The sequence below is a fragment of the Lingula anatina genome, chromosome 10 (assembly GCF_051362555.1).
Source record: "Lingula anatina isolate TDL-2025a chromosome 10, LinAna3.0, whole genome shotgun sequence".
Taxonomy (NCBI): domain Eukaryota; kingdom Metazoa; phylum Brachiopoda; class Lingulata; order Lingulida; family Lingulidae; genus Lingula; species Lingula anatina.
Genome location: NC_141776.1, coordinates 5,681,724 through 5,702,470, shown reverse-complemented (window position 1 = coordinate 5,702,470; position 20,747 = coordinate 5,681,724). Strand labels below are relative to the sequence as shown.

At 33.9% G+C, this 20,747-nt stretch overlaps 1 protein-coding gene across 5 annotated transcripts in view; it reads left to right on the top strand.

Moving 5' to 3' along the window:
• LOC106170228 (unconventional myosin-XVI) overlaps nt 1-20,743 on the top strand; it is a 101,080-nt gene extending 80,337 nt beyond the window's left edge. For 2 of the 5 annotated variants that reach the window (XM_086997957.1, XM_086997958.1), the window contains exons 34-42: nt 303-422; nt 698-847; nt 1,175-1,282; nt 4,664-4,723; nt 13,685-13,720; nt 15,209-15,318; nt 16,487-16,594; nt 16,839-16,850; nt 18,719-20,743. In XM_086997957.1, the coding sequence (XP_086854083.1) occupies nt 303-422; nt 698-847; nt 1,175-1,282; nt 4,664-4,723; nt 13,685-13,720; nt 15,209-15,318; nt 16,487-16,594; nt 16,839-16,850; nt 18,719-18,814 (800 nt within the window). In that variant the 3' untranslated portion in view covers nt 18,815-20,743. The remainder of the gene's footprint in view (nt 1-302; nt 423-697; nt 848-1,174; nt 1,283-4,663; nt 4,724-13,684; nt 13,721-15,208; nt 15,319-16,486; nt 16,595-16,838; nt 16,851-18,718) is intronic. The other 3 variants (XM_086997961.1, XM_086997960.1, XM_086997959.1) reach the window with 3 other exon arrangements.
• The last annotated feature ends 4 nt before the right edge of the window (nt 20,744-20,747 follow it).

Sequence of the window (20,747 nt, the reverse complement as noted above, 5' to 3'; positions counted from 1 at the left end):
TTAAATTACTTGGCATCATCATGTATTCCATGTTTTAAGTTTCAAAAATTCCACTGTTGTTTTTTTAATTGATAAATTACCACAAATATTATTCTTTATCATTATTATATTAATAATGCTTCTTTTGTTTAAAAATTTTCAAGAACAAATGTTGAAATTGGTTTTTTGCATGTTTCAGAAAATACCCTGGCATTTGAAGATTTTCAAGTTAGAATTTTTAATTAGAAATTTGTCAAATAAGCTGTTTACAGTTTTTATTTACAAATATCATATTTATGTCAAACATTCCCTCTGTTTTTTAGAGAGACCAATGAAATCATCAAAGCAGACGTCAGCCCAGTCTGCCCTCATTGCACAGATTCAAGGAGGCATAAAGTTGAAAAGAAGTCCTGGGCCAAAGATAAAAGAAATTCACAGAAATGGTACATTGTCAAAGTCTTCTTTGTAGCTGCAAGTCTTGCATTGCTAAAAAATAAAATAGAATAGAAATGGATGATTAGAAAAGAAATAGAAATAAAATTTTATGTTGATGCAAAATAATCATGTTGATTACTAATATTAACAAAGCAAATTTCTGAACATCATGAAAAGCAATATATCTGTCAATCATTAAGAATAGCTGAAACTGTATATTAAACAACAGTTTTGGATCTTGAATTTTGTTACATTGTCTATAAATGTTTGTGAATGACTTCAGATTCTGTAAAGGTGAAGAATGGCCCAGACAGCACTGGCAAAGTAGCAGGCACAGGACAATCCAGTATAGACCCACCAGGGGGCACTGCAAAACAGGAGGGTCCATTGTCACCAGGTGAAGGCACAGAACAAATAAATAATACCCAACAAGGTATTTACGCAATTGGTATGATAATAATAATTGTTACAGAACTGAAATTTGCTCAGATATTAAGAATTTGCTAAGTTTGGAATTTGTGTTTGTTCAAAATTTGGTTTTGTTTCTGTAATTCAGAGTAAGAGCTCTTTTCAAACAAAGCACACAGAGTTATAAAAATCATATTAATAAATTGATTGTAGCAATATTAAACAGCAATTTCTTGTTTATGCAAGACTGGGTCTTTGCTGTTTGTTTATGACTGCATGTTATTACGTAATATACCCATGTTAGAGCAACTTCTTTAATTTGAGGGGTTTTGATTATTTATGTTTTTTTAAGGTGCCTCGGATTTCCCAAGATCGCCTTCAGGACCAAATGTGACAGTGGTACCAGTTGGTAACAGACCTGTGTCACCCAAAACTCTGAAAAATAATGCCCAAACCACAGGTTAGCTCTCTCGCTCTCTCTCCCTCCCTCACTCCCTCTCTCTCTCTCTCTCTCTCTCTCTCTCTCTCTCTCTCTCTCTCAATAATATACAATGTATATATACTGTATAGTGGCCAATAAATTACATATATCCATGCCCTGCTATTGTGCTGATTTCTGAAACCACACTGATCAGTGGACAGAAATGATCAATATTTGGAGTTCAATCAGAATTCTTGATTACAAGCTTATCAATAATTGTGAAATCTATTGGTATTCATGCATATATGTGCTGCCGTGATGCAAGCAATTTGGTTGTATTAAAATAAAGTGTAGTGGTTGTGGTAGTTTTTTTAGGCATTGTTATATTTATTTATTTATTTATTTATTTATTTATTTATTTATTTATTTATTGACAGTGACAACATTTACCTTATGTAGTCTGTGAATGAAGACCTATTGTGTTTTTAAAAAGGTTTTCTAATATACAGCTGTATGTTTTGTTGACATTTTTAGGTGAACAAAAAATACGTAACTGAAAGATTTCTCCTATACCCAAATAGTTTTTTCTTCACATTAAAAATATCAAGTTATGTTTGGCAGTAATCGCAAGTAAATGTGAATGTCCATAATGTTATTATTATTAACCTACCTTTTCTTTAATTTTGATTAATGGCAATTAAAAAGTTTCAAATTAAAATAAATAAATAAATAAATAAATAAATAAATAAATAAAAGCCATATAGTCAGAGTGCTCAAAATGCTCCCCAAATGTGAAATGTGGAAAAATGTTATAGAAAGATATAAATTGTGAAAGCCAATGACTTATCCCAATTACAACCAAGTGCCATTGGACAAAGCCAATTATTAAAACAAATACATAAAATACCAACAACCTGTGGACTACTAGTATGTAAATACTATATCCACCTATCCTCTACACCTTTTTTGTATAAAAGTCAGAGAACAAAGGCAAAGCAATGCAGGTAGATTCTAATGAACTTGATGACTAATCAATTAATCAATGAATATTGCATGCTGGGTTTATTAGGTATTTTGACCTGAATGGGAAATTTATTGTTGAAAAAAATCAATGTCTGCTGCGTGTATGAAGCCAGCTCACACTGTGAGCAGGGAGCTCGGCTACTGGCCTCACAGACTAGTGGCTGCTCTTACTGTTCTTGAATGGAACCTTCTATTTTGGTCTCATGTTTTACTCCTACCAATTTTTGTCTTGGGTCAAAGTGTCTACTGTATTAATGATGCCAGCCTTGCAGGTCTGATAGCTTAGCTTCTTGTTCAAAGTGTGAGCTGGTCTTAAACTGCTGGCCTGGGATGGTGTGTACCAGTATATTAAAATGATTGATCAGAAGGAAGTTATTCTTCTTCCAGAGCATGGTGTATATTTATATTTTACAGAGGTTATTTTAGAATTCAGGATACTATGATTGATTATTTTTTGTTACTCATGAAAGCCTGTTCTCTTCCTCTCTCCCATTTAATTTTTCATCATTTTTTTTTCTTTGAGAAATTATGAATAAACATTTTTCTTCTTTCTACAAACTGTAACAGCTAAATAAATAAGTGTGTGCTGTTAATGTGAAATAATGGACTAAATGAGCCTTTGCATTGCCTTTGTGGTCTTAGTACAAGTCATATTGGTCTTCTACATAAGACTTGCAGCCAGGGTCAGCCTTTACCTTTCAACTTTGACACCCAATAATGAAAAACTGAGGCTTGCAGTGACCTCACATTACGTGATCAATAAATAAGCAAAAGAATCCATAGCCATGACACATGCCCACTCTGATGGGGCCCGGTATGGATAACCAATGGAAGCCAAAGACAGAACCCAACCATGCCGTTGTCATTTCATAAAAAATTCATTAATAGTCCCACCATGCATTGCAGTTTTTGGAGAGAAAATTAATGGGTTATTACAGTCTGCGCCTGCTACCTGTTCTGGTTCTGTTAATCCAGGGTCTATAGGTAGTGTATATGTGACTTTGGGCAACAGAGATCTGAGTTAACGGTACAAGCAAGGTACATGTACGAAGACAAATTGCAAATACTTAGATTTCGGAAGAAGTTTGATGATATCAGACATGTATTTTTTAAGTTTCGTTGGCTACAGTAGCTTTCCATGCCTGTACATATACATTGCATTATTTGTTCTGGTTGTTTTGTACAGTAAAAATATGACATGAATTGTTATATCAAATTGTTATATGATTGTACTGGTATTACTGTAGATTTGTGGCCATGCAGTCATTGTTTATAAAGTTTCAAAGTCAAAGTGAAGATTATCAGATTTTTATACCTGTTATGAATTTGTCACACTTCTCTAACCAGAATTTTTTTGCATAGCATTAGGTTGTATCTTAAATTGATGCAAGTTATAAAATAAAGCTGACATTAATTGTGGTACAATGCATGAAGATAATGACCATTCACTTTGTATATCTTTGATTTGTACAGGATTACCATCATTTCCTTTCTCGAAATGCTTATGGATTTTGTTTATCATGCTGTTCAACAAAATAGATAGAATATAACCTCTGTAAATAAAATGATGTTACAGAAACAAAAGTCAAATATGCACATACATGTGGAGTTCATTATGATAAAGATTCTAGCATTTGGACTTTATTTATAATTTAAGTGATGCTACAAGGTGCTGTGGTACCTCTGTTTGCTTAACAAAATGGCCCATATACATAGTACATTTTTCCTTGATTTGAGGCTGATTCAAGGACATAATAAGTACACTCCCCCCTCCCATCTTCTTTGAAGGCTGATCTTTTGGGTAGTCTATACTATATAGGCCATGCAGCTGAGTGACAACATTAATTCTATGCAAAAAGTTTGGTCGCATGGGCATTATAGACAGGTTTAAAGAATTAATCAGAAACATACAGCAGGTATTTGTGAATTTCTAGTAAAAAATCATTCTATCTATGCCCTTGGTAGGGGTACATTGTAGTTTTTGGGGATGTTCTAGGTATCATGTGTACATCCCTTCATCTTTTTTTCCATTTCTTAATATAAGCCTCGGTGTTATCTATGATTATCTATATCAGAATAGAAGATCCAAGTATCAACTGAGGATCAAATATGATGGACCCTACATATAAGTAAGACCACTTAATCCTGTAATGGTCTCTCTGCCTCTCACGCGCCTCCCTATGTGTCGTTCCTGCAGGGGCACAGTAATTGAATCTCGGCTCCATTTGACCCGACGTGTGGGGAGGCGGAGAGACCATTACAGGATTAAGCAGTCTTCCTCTCATGTAAGGTCTGCCATATTTGATCTTCGGACCAGTTGATACTCGGATCGTCTATTCTGAATGGCCCCTTTGAGTACATCTTTTTAATTTCACTTACATGTATGTTTCTTTCCAGTGTCTTCAGCCATAGTGACCACAGACATGCCTGGACCTGCCGGACCAGCCACTCAGAAAGGTCAGTTATCTTTGGTAGTGTCTTTTGCCCTGTAGATAATTTCTGAAACTCTTTTTAGGTGTGAAGTCAGTTTTCCTCCCCTAGGAGAACTGCCTTTTGATGGTCATGGTATATGTGTTACCTAAATTTTGTTGTAAAATATTCATGTTTAAGATTTAATTCTGAAGTCCAAACCTGTACCTTTATTCACTCGTCATGGTTTGTGTGGTTCATCTGGGCACATTGAAGACTTGTAGGCTCCCCTATCACAATCTTAAGTCCACATGTCACTGTTCAGCTGCTATAATAATAATAATAATTCTATAAGTTCCCAGTGATTGTTATCCAACACTAATTAGATGTTCTGGCCTCTGGCCAGCAATTTCTTAAAGGTGGGGAAGGGTGATCTTTCGCCCCACAACATGGAATTTTTTGCCCCTTTATTGTCCCAGCTTGTGAAGTGAACCTAGATCAAACTTTGATTTAGAGCAGACCCTTTTATTTCAAAGGGTATTTCTTTCACGCCACCCCCTACCTTCCATCCACAAGCCTGACCACTGCACAAAAGACAATGAAAGTCTCACTTCAATAATAATTGGATGCCCCTGTTGAATGAAAACACTATAGTGGTGTGTCTTTGCAGTAGTGTTCCAAAGATATTTTGGACAGTTTTCCAAATTAGCTTTGTTGATCAATCCTCCAAGTTTGGCCATCTTTGGCTGTCAGAAAAATTTACATGCCCAGCAGTATAAATTTGAAAAACTCTGGAAGACACAGATTATGGCCTCTATCAACCTCTGTGATATATCACACACAGCAGTGGCCAGGTAAAAGAATATTAACCTAATTGTTCAACAGATTGCCTCTTTTAATGACCAATTAAGTCAAACAGCAGTAATCACTTTGCAGTAATGTTATTATTGTGTTAGCTTTAACAAAGAGAAGATTGCCCATAAACGGCGCCATGAACATGAAGAAGAAGGAGAGATGAGGTTTTAACGTTTTACATTGCATTTTTCTACTTAGCTTAATGTTGTGTGCTGTCAGGCTTAGTGTAAAATAGTTTTACAGGTATCAAGTTGTAAGGGATATGGTCTAATGTATAAATTATACAGCATTGAATCAACAGGTAGGACTCTCATTTGATACATGTGCTTGTGCCTTATAATATGATTATTATGTGAATGAAGTTAAATGCTTTCATATAAATCATGTGAGACTCTCAAATTGAGTCAGACTTTATATTTGATGATATGCATGACTTCTAACCTAAAGAGAGAAGCATGTGATGCATATGTTGCCTACTGTAATTTGTTCCTGCCTTTTTAGGTGATACCACTATATTGCTGATATCATAAAGAACAGGGTATTTATGTGAACTATAATATGTTGTCAGAAGCTATATGTCATTGACATATTGGTTCCTATTAAATCATATTGTCATTGATGTATAGTCTCTTTTTAATTTATTGTCATTGATACACGGTCTCCAATTGAATTAATAGGGTTTCATATCCTTGGCCACATTGAATGAATCAGAATCAAGCATTGTTTACCGTTCTATACTAATCGTTATTAATTCATTATATAAATGCAAGTCCCCAGTCACTTACTTAGGCTATGTATAACAGTACACTAACCAGTTCTCTTTCTCTTTTAAACTGTGCAAATAAGGTATATGTAAATTCAAGAGAGAAAGAAAGGTAATAGCTACTTGCAGTTTGTGTGCGATTAGCTACATATACAGAGTAAAAGAATAACTATGAACTATATATTGATGAGTAGGGAATCAAGGAAGAGATTATGCCTCAGTAGGTTTGCATGCATGCAGAAGGTGGTGTTTATTCCATATGATTGTTGTGACAGTATGACTGTATAAATCATGCTGGCTCAGATGAAGAATGCCTTAGATCAGTAAAATCATACTTACTTGCCACGCCCCTCATCAGATTTAAGCCAAGGTCTACTTAAGATTGGAAATAGGTCTTACTTACGTCATCCCTTATCTGTTTAGACTGATCCTTCTTTAGACTGGAAATACAGTTGCAATAGGTCTTACTAAATCTGTTCCCCCATTTGTTTAGACAAGGCTTGATTCAGACTGGAAATGGGTCTCATTTTTGTCATCCTTCCTCTGCAGTAACAAAGATCAGTTTAATAAGACTGTGAATTGGGTCTTTACAAGACCACAATAAAATTGTACATAGCTGATATTAAATTTATAGAGACCAATTTGTGTTGAGAGAATTGGAAACCCGCCTAATCAGTCAGTTTGTCTGATTATTTGATGAAGTAATTTCAGGTTAAAAGTCGATATTGTCTTTACAAACAGTTACGTGTATATGGTTTGGTAGACTTATCATAGAAACACACACGTACATATAAACACAGAGAGGGATTGGGAGAGGCTCAACCTGGGGAGAAGCGGCAAAGACAGTCAGAGACTGCTAGTAGCTGTGTCGGTCTGACTCTGTGGGAGGTTTCTCGCTAAGGTAAAATCAGCTTAATTGTCTGACACACCTCCTCGAGCATCTAGGAGCTAATTAACAATTGGGTGCTGATAACAATTCATAGAAAATGCAAAAAGACTGGTAGGATTCCAAACTGACAAAATTTGTATATTTCTATGCATCTTTAATGCCAGTTTCAATATTGTGTTTAGGAACATCAGATATATTGTAATGGACAAAAAATTTAGGCTGCTAGAGCAATGTAATTTTGACTTAAACCAGCCTTGTATTAATATGCAGAATTTTGTCACCCTGGAGTGTAACAAGGTGCCCCTGTTCCCCCCTCAGAATACTGATGACAACTCTTGAGTGTCATCTTTCCTTTCCACACAGCCACTACCTGCGTAATAGTCTGGCAGGAGGATCAACAGTGAAGATCACTTACATTGCTCATTAACTTTACTGTTTGTTTACGGAACAAGATTTCTGACAGATACTACAGGTTCTGAGCTTGAAGGTATTTGGGGGTTTATAGTAATCAAAATTAGCTTTAACGATTGTTCGTCAGTAATAGATAAATATTTTGGTATGTTATAGATGCAATATGAATACTTTGGAAAAAAGAGGTAAATCATAATTTAAAGTGAAAACTGATAATACCCTGGTAATTCAAAACAATGTCTAATACACAGTCTGAGAAATTAATACAGAAAGGTTCTGTTCTTGTTGTCAGAAAGGTTCAGGTAATTCACTCAATCATCTTCAGAAGCAACAGGTAGAAAGAAGGCCCTTATTCAGTTCATGTGATACTAAATTTGTGACAAATTAAAGTTGTGAAATTTGAAAAATAATACTGTAACAGTGACAACTAGCTAAGAAATCTTGTCAAGCTGAAAACAAATGTTGACAGATTCTTAGCAGACTGAAAGTATGAACAATGCAACAGTTGCTTCTCTGTTTCACTTAATTAAATCTGAGCATTTGATCTGTCACATCATAAACAGACCATACAGACATAATAGTATTATTTCATTTGTTTGAGCAAAATAGAGCAAAACCTGCAATTATCATTTCTTGTTTATAATTTTTGGTTTTTATCATTTCTATAAAAGAAAGCTATCAAAATGGAGGATGTGGTTGAGACAGTCCAAGGTATTGTAATTATCAGCATCTGATAACAAAATAGATATTGTACTGCATCAGTTTGTTTGTAAAATTATATCCTAGTGTATTCCTATTATTGTTTCTTTGTCTGAGTTAGTCGTGATATTTTTACTATATACATTTATTTTATTCATATATATCTCAATATTTGTTTGTTTTTATTTTTACGCCTTACATCTTAAGGGCTGTATACTAATGGCAAGGTCAATACTAAATATAGCAAAGGCAGCAGAAATGCTGTACAAACTATAAATAATTCCTGTCCAAGTGATTTTGAATAATCCCCTCTATGTGTCAATATTATCATTTTCGTCCACTCTGTCCTTGTATGTGTACAAGTCGAACATGATTCTGGACATCATTGCTGTGTTTGAGCAAGGGTGTGTCGTTAAGAATGATGTTGAGACGATGGTGTTACTGTCAGCAATATTACATTAATCAATAACCTAGCATGCAGCAACATGTGGCTGTCTGTTATTGTATTGTATGGTAATCAAACTGAAATTTCAAATGCCTTGGTTATTTGTATGACATTTTATTTTTTTGGAAAATATGTTTAATGCTCACAAAAACATACATTCTTACTTATGTATGATTAAATCTAAGACTTGATCAGGTATAATCTGTAAATAAATTACTTGATCAATTCATTAATTAATTTTTTTATGAGTGTGTGAGTGAAACTCACATATTTTGTTTGAATTTTACAAGTAATTGCCATAGTCAGAATCTTATGGTATAATGGCAGTCTTCGTTGCATCTTAAATTGGCTAAGTCACTGGAGTCGAATTGTCATAACCTCCACTGCAGATTTAATAATTTGATATTTCTGAAAAACAAAGGTTTGGCTAAGAGGAAAACTGATTTTATTAAACTGAATATTGATTAAACTGAATAGGAATTTAGAAGAATAAATATAATTGAAATAGTTGTATGATCCATTTTCAAATTGGATTTATACTGCTTACAATGTGAACCATACTACCATTTTATTAACTTGTAATGGACAACAAATATTCATATAGGAATAGATTAATTTGCATGTTTCTTTTATATAAGTATTATGTATGTTATGCATGTGATGCAGTTGTACAGTCAAATAGGTTGTCAGGGGCACATACATGTACTTGTGGATATTATATAACCAATGTTTATTTGACTTGATTTTATAAATACAGTCATGTACTACACGTAGATATGTATTTTATTATAGTTCAACAGTGCCATGCCTGTTACATGTAAATTGCTAAGTTACTGGACGTGTGAAAATTTAAAGACATATAAAATGATGTAATTCAGTATATATATATATAAAAAAAACAATTGGAAATCTGTAACAAACAGACCTCAAAAGAAGTGTCCACCAAATGTCATAATAAGATGTAGATAACACATGTTGTGTGTGTTTAACACTCATCTGATTGTGGCGCAGGGGGGAAGTAAATCATGTAGTACAGAGAGGAATACAAGAATGAATTATCCCAAGGACCAGGTGTGAAGTCAGCATATTTGTTGCATATGATGGTTTGATACTAATGTTGCATGTCTAGGGTTGTCACAATATACTGTATGTTACTAAAATCAATATTCTAGTATTGCTGATGATATTTATCCGTAAAACATTAAAGATACTGTAGTTTTCTGTTTGTTATTCCGATTATTATTTTTGTGTTTTTTATTGTTATAATTTTTCTCTTGGGGGGGGGGGGGGGGGGGGGAGGATACATATTCCAGTGGAAAGAGTGTTAGGGATTGTTTTTTAAGGTTGTTTCTGTTACCAAAATAGATGCACTGTAGAAATTATACCTTATAACACTACTGGTAGTATACACTGAATGCACAGGGCCAAGGTCTGTACATGTGTGTGTGTGTGTGTGTGTGTGTGTGTGTGTGTGTGTGTGTGTTTGTGTGTGTGCATTAACTATATGTATATAAATTTATACATAAGCATTGCTTTCAATTGTATGGTTAGTTGGGTTTTAGATATGTATTCATTTACATATAACAGCTGCCTTTAGCCATATGATCGGTTGGGAACTGGATAGCACACATTTTACAGATAAATAAATGAATGAAAATATTCAAATGTGGTCCAGGAGTAGGAAGTGGCAGTACTGTGATGAACTAGTTCAGTGTATTAGTTCAGCAGCTGTTGCTTCATTGGCTGACTTCAGAGTAATTTCTGTTTCCATATTGACATCTGCCTCACTTCAACAAAGTCACACCCTGCTACAGAACTGGTATTATATCTTTGCAACTTTAAAAATCTGCCCGTGTGAAAATGTCAAGGAATGCAATAGTACAAGTTGTTTTTTTTTTTTCTTTTTTTTTTTACATTATATGACATTAAATGGGTTGGCAGCTCAAAGGAATTCTCTCAGTCTGGCTTAATGCAGCAAAAAAATAAAATAAAATAAATAAATAAATAAATAAAATTAGATTAAGTAAAAATAAGAGGGAATGAGATATTTATGCCCCCTTTTGAAATAGCGGTAGAGCCTCTGTAAGTTGCTTTGCACATAACAGTCCATCTAGATTCATCAATAACTAGACCTACATGTCCTTCATATTGCCTTGCTTATTTTGGATGAGTTTTCATGAAAGATATAAAAAGTAAACATCAACATGCTGTCAGTTTGATAATATTGGCTTTTTCCATCAAATCCTACCTGATTGTGATGATAATGATAATGATGATAATGATGATGATAGCTTTGTCTTCGGCCCAAAGATTCAGGAAAGGTGCATCATGTTGGGCCTTGCCTACCTCAGTATATGCTCTCTCTGGGAATAGAGACACTGCATATAATTTTGATTTTCAAGCTCTCCCACACTCAGGGTAGGCAAAAGCTTCGATGTTTGCTGTTTGGACATCTCACCATATACTCTTTCCTTTCCTGATACAGATATACCAGATATACATAATACTTTATGTTTCTTTACCTTTTTTTCTACGAGATATAGATAATATGCTCTGTAGTCAAAGGCAGAGAAGGACACTATGCATTAGACAACATCCATAAGCTCTGTATATATTAAGCCATATGCATGTGCAATATTTGCTTTCAGAAACTTGTATTTGGAGGAGTATACCTGTATATTGTCTACAACCCAGTTCCGATGACTTAGAACTATAATACAGTAACATGAATGTTGGGTGGGTTAATAGGGAGATTAGGTTGGCAGTCACTGGGTAGAAATTGCTGACAGTGTATGGTACTGAGTTTAACTGTCACAAGTAGGTTTTAAATGCGCCTTGTGACATATTGCCCCAGTTGACATATATATTTCAAATAAAGGATATTATAATCAATGTCTAAAGGATGCATACATACACTGAATATTTGATATACACCATCAGGGCCTATAGCACATGACCAGAGCCCTACAATTGCATTTATGATCATGATAACTTTGAAGATATATACATTACTGTGGCCCAGTGTGTATGACTGGGGCCCTTTGATATGTATGATGGACTCATGTTGAACACAGGATATACAATATGTCACAGCAGTACCACCCAGAGAGCAGCATATGTCTTGAAAGGTCGTAGGTCCTCCAATTGGTAAGTCTATAAGACAGGCGGGGTGCCTCTTTCAGTATTCATATTACATAGGTGAAAGTGTGTGGAGGACACATATCTATCTGACCACTCTGAGATTTTATAGCTTACGGGATTTTTACTGCGATTGCCTTGGAGCTGAAAAGAACTGTGCGAGCTCACTGACATAAGGCGTGCTCAGTTCTATTTGAACATCTATTCATAGTCTCCTTGTACTGGAGAGCGTTAACTGGCATCTAAGATAAGCCTCTTTGGAAGTTTTATTTCGGACTCATTCACATTCAAAGGCATGATGGGCGAAAGTTATGAGGAACCAATTCCATCTTTCCCCCCACCTCCCCCACCCATGGGGCAGGTTTTGAGTGAAGATGAGGGGTACGGTAGAGACAATCAGCAGGAGAATGTGCCTCCTCCACCTCCCCCACTGGACTCAGATTGTATAGACCCAGATACGATACCATATGGGAGATCCGAAGGTACTGCTCATGCTAGTTGTAACTTTTTATCTTGGCTTTGTTGAGGTTTTCAATTTGAGATATATCTAGAAATTGGTTTCTGTGTATGTAGAGAATAGCAAATGCATTAAATGTTGTCAGGTGATTTTGGATAGAAGAAATTTATTTCAGAAGATTATATATGTCACCAGAAAATAAGTCAGGTATAATATGAATGATGTGGTGAAAAAAAATTCATAAAGGGAAAAGATTTACATGTAAGACATTGCTTGTAATAGAAGTGACAGTATTATAGTAGTCTGGTTGTGGCTGTAATGCCTCCATGCCTTACTGGGTATGATAGGAAATCTGGAATCGCATTTTGTTTTTGTCAAATGTGCTGCACTTGTAAGAAACAAAAGATGAAGTAGATTAAAAAAATGACAAAAAAGTTTATTTGTGTGTAAACAGTGAAATGCAGGTGCCTAGCTGCAACAGGGATGTAAAATTTCGGCAAGGAAATCAAGCAGTAAGCTTAATCTTGATGGTTTAAACCTTGGCAAAACAAAGCAAAGATCAACTGAGAGAGAGAAAAATCAATAGTAATATTTTTTGGTAAAAGCATGTTCACGTGTTTACAGGATGTTAGAAAGTAATTTTGTGAGTTTAGGTAACAAACCTTTTTGCACCTAAGATGGCACTGGACTGTGAATGTAATTCATCTGCTTTTTGGAATGAAAACTAAACTAAATGAACTCATGCTATAATACAGAGCATGCAGATGGATGTGTTAGTTGTGAATCTTCGTGCTGCATCCAAACACAATTAGATTGTGACAGTGCCATAGAAATGATACGAAAATGGCAGCGCTGAGAGATTTTTATCAACCTTACAGCATCTAATCTTCCTATTTCATAGTAAAGTTGACAAAAATGGTTAGACAGGGGCGCAATTCAAGTGCTTGATGTAAGGGCTGCTTTCTGTGAAAAACCTCCCTGGGTAATAATGGAGCATGGCAAATTTAAATAATGCCGTAGAATAAGTTTTTTTTTCTTAGTAATAGTGACTAGTAATATACTAATAAAGATGATTAAATATATGATAATATAATCTGAAATAATATGATAATAATAGAGCATGGCACATTTAAAGTAATGCTGTAAAACAATTTTTTGGGGGGTTTCTGTGATTTCATTACATATTAACTCAAGAGGCAATTGCAGTGTTCACAACATAAAGTACTGATATGTTTTCAGAAACAATTTAAAGGTGCTTCCTTTTAACAGTGACTAGATAATTATTTAATAGAAAATTGTACACTTATTGCACTGTAATTAAGTTTTTTCTGCATGTTGGCAACACACAATAGGAGCTGAAGAAGAAAGTGTCACTTGGTCAATATCAGGTATTATATGTTGTCATTTAGAGAATTTTGTATTTTTTACCTCACAAACTCCTGTGCTTGATGACTGTGTGCATCTTTTGCATGATTTTTATTTTGTATAATATATCTTATATAAATTTTTTTTTTTCTGATGGAACGAGTGTGTGAAATTGATGTATCTGAGTTGACCTTATCTATATTTGTAATCCATGTATGTTTCATAATTGGATGTTTTTTGTGTAGACAGTCTTCCAAGCCAGATGCTGTGGGAGTGTCTTCTTTGATTTTTATCAACAGACCAAGAAATGTCTGCTTAATGACCTGCTCAGACTTATGCTAATTGAGACCGGGAAATTAGTCTTAAATTTTAGACCTAATTTATAGTATACTTTGACGCAAAGTATATTAGAAGAAGTCCAATTCTATGAAATATTGTACATGTTTTATAGCAAGAAGGACATAGCAAATGTTTCAAAATAATAATTATTTCATTTAAGTGGTCTGCTATATGCAATAAAAGTCCCGAAATGAATAAGACTAAAAATTTGGTCCAAAAGTTTCAACTAATTTTTTTTTGACTAAATTTAATTGTTTTATGAAGCCAGCCCTATAGATAATTTAGGCATTATCCTGGATTGATTGTCATGTTAAGAGACCCAATGTTGTATTTCAGTACACTGTATGGTAAGTTGTGCATGTACATCTGTGGTTTTCGGTCTCAGTCAGTCCTAGTCTGATCAGGCCTAGTATTACATCATGTAAGTCTGGCTTGCCTTAAAATATACAGAACAGCTTGTCTTGGGCCAGCATGTATCAGTTTTATAGACTTTGTTAATGTGGAACATGTGTTGGAATTGAAATGTAATGCACACGTTTTTTCCCTTTTTTATTATTCTTGAATTTCTAATCTCTGTAGACATAAGTGAAATATGAGAGAGAAGGTTATGTGTTAACTTTGTAGGTGGTGTACCATGGGGTATATGATGATCGATTATACCCTGTCATGGTTTAGTGAGGCTCTAGCAAAAAGTAAAGAAACAGAAAGAGACCCATTGGTCTTGGTTTCAATAGCTTCGCCAGATAGCCAAATTCACATGACTGAAAAAAAAAAAAAAAAGAGAGAAAGAGAGAGAAGAACTAGAAATCTAAAAAAAATTGATGGATCAAACTAATTTTAAATGCATTCTTTGGACTAGATCCGTCATTTTTTTTTAAACTGATGACAGTTTTTGCTGCCCTTTGGTGAGGTCATTTGCAATTGGTCAATTATTTCAAATCAAATGAATAAGTCATTGATTCTGTTAACTGAGACTGCTCCTTCTACACTCAGCCCAACATTTTTCCTTTCACATCTAAATTTCAGATTGAAAATCAGTTTTGAATATTCACCTTCGCTGAAGAATTTTTAGGTCAGCTATATTAACTTGATTTCTGTTATTTTTATCTGGAAGCTCGATACATGTGATACATTGTTATATTGTTTGATCATTGTTTTTTTTATTTTTTCAGAGAAAATGAATCGACTGCCGTTGGCTGGAGAAGCCCCAGTAGAGGGCACCCCTGCATGGAAACGTCAGCTAGATGAAAAGAAGAGACGAGAAAAGGAAGAGGAAGACCGGGTAAAATCTTTTGTCATTCTCTTTCTCTACAAGTGCTTTTGTATTTTCCTACTGAGGATGAATCAGTGAAAGTTTATTCAGCTTATTAAAAGTCAAAGTTTGCTCAGAGGTTTAAACCATGCAATGGAAAATGGACTGGAAATTAACCTAATTTGGAAAAAAACACTTGGGGAAATATAAAGCAGGCAGTCTGTGGCCAGGATTATATGAATACACTAAAATTTGAATATAATATTTTGGCTACAGAAGAGAAAAGAGGTATGTGAAGATTCAGTAGTAAGAGAAGTCCGATTCATGTTGCAATGTAGCATATTGACATGTCATTGAGTAATTTTGTGGCCTTCTTTTGCATGATACTTTATGATATAATAATTTCTTGTATAAACGTATGAACTGATGTAATAAAATGTTATATATTGCACTGTAGTATATTAAATTCAGGGATGGGATGTCATCATCTTCTGGAGGAATAAATTTCCTCTGTTTTTACTTGTAAAAGATATTCAAAAAAAGTCGTTGGACTTGGTGTGATTTTCCTCCTTTTTATGGTCCTTAGTTCCCATCCCTGGATTTTAGATTCATTATCGAGTGCCCTCTGTTGAGCATTTTCAGTATTTGCAGCACCGTATCAGACTTTTTATTTCCACACTGCAACAATTGTATTTATTATATGATACACCAAGGATTTTCTGCACATTTGTGTCTGTTCTTATAAGTTTTGTACAACTAAACATAGTTTTGTTATAATAGAAAAATCAATGTGAAGGCAATTATACAGGGGGAATTAAAATGGATTGATTCATATTTTGGATAAAATATTGTCATTGTTCTTGCACAATTATATTCTTGCGTGTTAATCAAAATAAAAGGAAAACCTCCACTTTTTCCCAAATCATGTTTCCAAAGAATAAATACAGTGTACACTCTACTTTTTCTGTTGAGTATTTTCACCAAGTTTAAGCTATAAACTTGAATTCAGGTAGGCTGAACTTAAATGAATGTGCAAGAGATGTACATAATATTTTGGTCTTATGCTCCTTTGGGTGGGAAAATATCTTCAAAATGAGGGGAACAGTCTTGGGTTGATCACACAAATATTTTTTGGTATGCACAGAGCTTTTTTAAGAGCATTTTGCAGGAGCATAATTTGTGCCTTTTTATACCTCAGATTGAAGAGGAGCGTCGCCGCCAAGAAGAGATTAAGTGGGCCGGTGTGCCAGAATGGAAGAAAGCAATTATATTGAAAAAAGAAACTGAGAAGAAGGCTGTAGAAGAGGTTGGTTTGAAAGCCTTTAAAACAAGAAATATTATTAGAAATGTGTTTGCAGTGTTTGACCAATATGTGATACAAAGAAACTTATTAAGTATACACTTGCATGACAAATAAACTTTCTTTGGTCTTCTTAAATCCTCATTGTATCAATTTGCTGAATATTTGTTATACAATTGTTTTTATTATTTGATATTTAAATCACTGTCTGGTTTTAATCCTAATGCTTTGTGTCTTTTATTTGTTACAGCAAGCATTGGCGGTAGGAAAATTATGTCAGAGTTTGTTTCAGCATTTGTGCACATAGTTACGTCTGTACTGTAATCTTTGATCATTGTGATTGGAAAATTTACTTTTTACAGTTGGTATACACTGATGTCCAAAATAAAAGGGCTCGCCATAAAAATGGATGGCAATTCTGGTAGTCAGAGCAATTAGGCCAGACATATTTGATAAATTAGTCAACATGCAGGAATTGCGGACCCTAATTTTTAGGATAGGGGGGTGGGGGGTTAACACCAGTGTTTTAAATTATACTTCATTTTAATGACTGTAATGATTAAACAGGAAATGGAGTGATTTTTTTAAACGGCATTTTGAAATGAAAGACATTTAAAAGGTAGATTGTATGAGTATCATTGATTGCAGTATAGCTTTCTTCATCATCATCAGTTTTGCACTTTTTCTTTACCACTCCTGTTTCAAAAAGAAAAAATTGTAAAATGAAAGAAATAATATTTTTTTAATTAAAAAGAGTAATAAAAAAGGATGAAAAAGAAATATTTTGATGAGATTGGAAGTATTCCAGATGCATTCTCTGGAGACAGGAGTGGCAAAGTTAAGTTTTCTCATTTTGCACTTCATCATCACCTCTGTAATGAGAAATCTGAGTGATTTAGCTTAAAATTCTCTGCCTATGTTTTCTTTCATAATCCTATTATGACATCATATTTATTCACTGATATAACTGGATTGCATTTCAGAAAATATTGTGACATTGTATTACATTTGAAGAGCACTTACCCTTATTATTTCTCGCCTTTTAAAATATTTCTAATAAATTTCAGAATTTTGCATCTGTTGTAATAGAAATAATTCTAGTATTCAAAAGATCTTTTACTCTTTTCTCCCCAAGTGAGCTTTTTGGTTAACTAGCAAAAGTTTTTTTTTAGTTTGTAAAAGTAGTCTAGCTCTCTCCATTGATACATGTAACCCCTATGAATCTGTTTTCCTCACAAAGTTACCAGATGATTGTCAGCCCAGCAGTATTCCACCTCTGAAGTTCTGTAATATCCATAAAACTTGGTTCTTTCACTCCTTTGATTAATATATTGATGCCTCAGACCCAGATTCAGAAATCCTTTCTAACCCTATATCGCACCTACCCAGGTTTAAAGGTTGTACATTTAATCTTTGAACATTTTGTGAATAGAGATCGTTTTTGATGCAGGCTTTATAAGGCCCAGACCATAAGCTAGTTTAAAATTATGCTTCAGACTATACTCCTCTACCCCAGCTTAATCTATCCCTCTTTGCACTGTTGGGCACCTGCTCTCAGGTGGCCTTTTGCTGGGCTGACAACTCCTCTTTGAAGTCATCAGAAATATAAAGCTGCAGAATCTGTTGTATTTTGTGAGGTGATCAGTCCCAAAGATTTGCTTGGAAGTCATTAGCAGTTAAATAGTTTGAAAAATAATTTAATTATGCACTTTAATCTAAATGCACTGCACTGCACTGCAATAAGGACTGTTTTAAATGCATAAAGATATCATACTTATGAGTATGTAATTGCTGTTAGCGTAGTTATTGGCATAGATAACAGAGTGCATTTATGTTTTGATTTGCTCTGAGTTAAGTATTCTTCATCAAAAGTAAAGTATAGTTCATCAAAAGTACATTTATAGAAATTAATATCCCATATATATATTTTTAAAATTCTAATAGTTAATTTTCCTGGTCTAGTGGTGTAGGTTGAATGTAGAAATCCACTGGAAAAACCTTAGTTTAAACAAATGAATAAGGAATTTTAAAAACTTTTTAAATCTCACTTTTCTTCACATCTTAATATGAGTACACATGTGAAAACAGAACATCAAACTCAATGTATTTTTCCTTTCCTTTTCTCTGCAGGAGGAGAGAAGAAAGCGTGAAGAAGAGGCAGAATACCGCAGGAAGTATCCCTGGAAATTCCCAAACAAAGACAACAGTGTTTCCAATGGAAACTAATGACTTTCACTTTCACTTTACATCACAGAAACTTTTATATGGGGAAATAAAGTCTCTTCACAGAAATTGACATGAAGCCATGATGATGATGATGTTGAAAGTGTGCTTCTATAATTGAATGCAGAGTTAGGAGAAGTTGGGATTTTATATTGTATGTACACAAACTTAATAATGTAGTAATTCATCTATCAGCTTTAAGGATGGTCACCCTAGCTTCTATTAAGGGAAATGTCTTTTGATTCTGCATCCATTAAACTAAGTTTTAGCTGGAAAATTTGAGTTTGAAATATTGATACCATATCCACACTGACCAATAACTGTAACAAATAATTCTATAATGTTACCACATTAAGTATTATTATACATGTACACAAGATAAGTATTATTATACTTGTACACAAGAAGTTCTTCGTTGTACCTGAAATATGACATATAATAAGACTTAAAACTGTGTCCAAAATTGGTGTAAGATCTTGCATCATTGGGTTAATGATACTTGTACCATTGTTTAAATGATTGCATTACAGTATCCTGTGGACAGAAGAAATTGATTGCTATAGCTTTACAAATGTAACTATCTTTGGTCTCTGGGCTATATACTGATGCTATAAAATTAAATGTACAGGTATTGTTATGCTGCCTTGAAATTAAGCAGTGTATATAACATTTGTGTCAGGTTGATGACGCATATTTAAATATTCAATACTGGCCACTTGCATGGGTATATATTATTTCTGACCTTTTTACTCGGCATAACGCTTGATGCAGCATAATCACAACTAGCACAATGACCAGTGCAACATGTTTTCTCACCTAACACAATTAAATGACTGGTACAACACATTCACAACTAACACAATGCTTGGTGCAATAGGTGACACTACATAGAGACAGCTAACACAGTAGTGGGAGCGTTTATCGTCAAAGTAAATGTCAATATTGAAAAAATATAACATTGTTTTAAATGTATCCAGACAACTTAAAAGATTTGAAATATGTTTAAAATGATATGTTTTGAAATACATATATCCTAATCAAGAGATTTAAATATATTAGAAATACAATATATTATTTAGTCAGATGGGACAAGAACATACAGAATAATATTAATAAACAAAATGAGTATTATTTAATACAATTTGGTATGGTTTGGAAAGGATTCATCAATAAAATAGCTTTTTCCATCGACTGAGTTTAGAATTGGCAGTGCTTTAATTTATACATTACTGGCTTGTTGCATGATAATACCAAATAGAATTAAGTATTTGGTGTCCTTGTTTTGTTATTTGTTCGATTGTTGGTATGTGTTCATTATTGTACCCTTAAAGCATTTACTGTTTGTTACCAGGTAATGTTCATTAAAATCAAATTTGTTATTTTTATTACAATTTTTATAATTTCGACAATCTTAAATATACTAGAGTACATTGTGCTATTTTATTTCAGTTAAAAGGAGCATTGATATGTATAGAAAGCTAAACATTTTGGGTAACAAATCGGCCTATTATTTCAAAATTGCTAGTATTTGACAGCGGGAATTGAATATTCATTAAGTGTTTGTGTACGCTATAGCCAAAGGGTCAAGTTTTAATTAAAAAAACTTGTAATATTTGGTTATCAATTGACAAATTCAATAGATTTCAAATGGATGGAAAAAACCCCAATTAATGCAGTGTGCATATTTTCATTTTCTACTGTCTACAAATTATAAATGCAAACTGCAAATTAGGATTGATTTGGTGGCATTTTCACGTCATATTGGTAAATAAGCATTAATTTCCTTGTCATTTTGGAAGGAAGGCATAATCTGCAGTTAGCCATAGTATTTTATGTCATAATCTCATAATAAAGCGGACAACAGAGCCATTGTTTGTAATTTTATCATGAAATTCTGCAACTCTGTGCAATAAACGTTTAGTGAGCTTGTGACTTT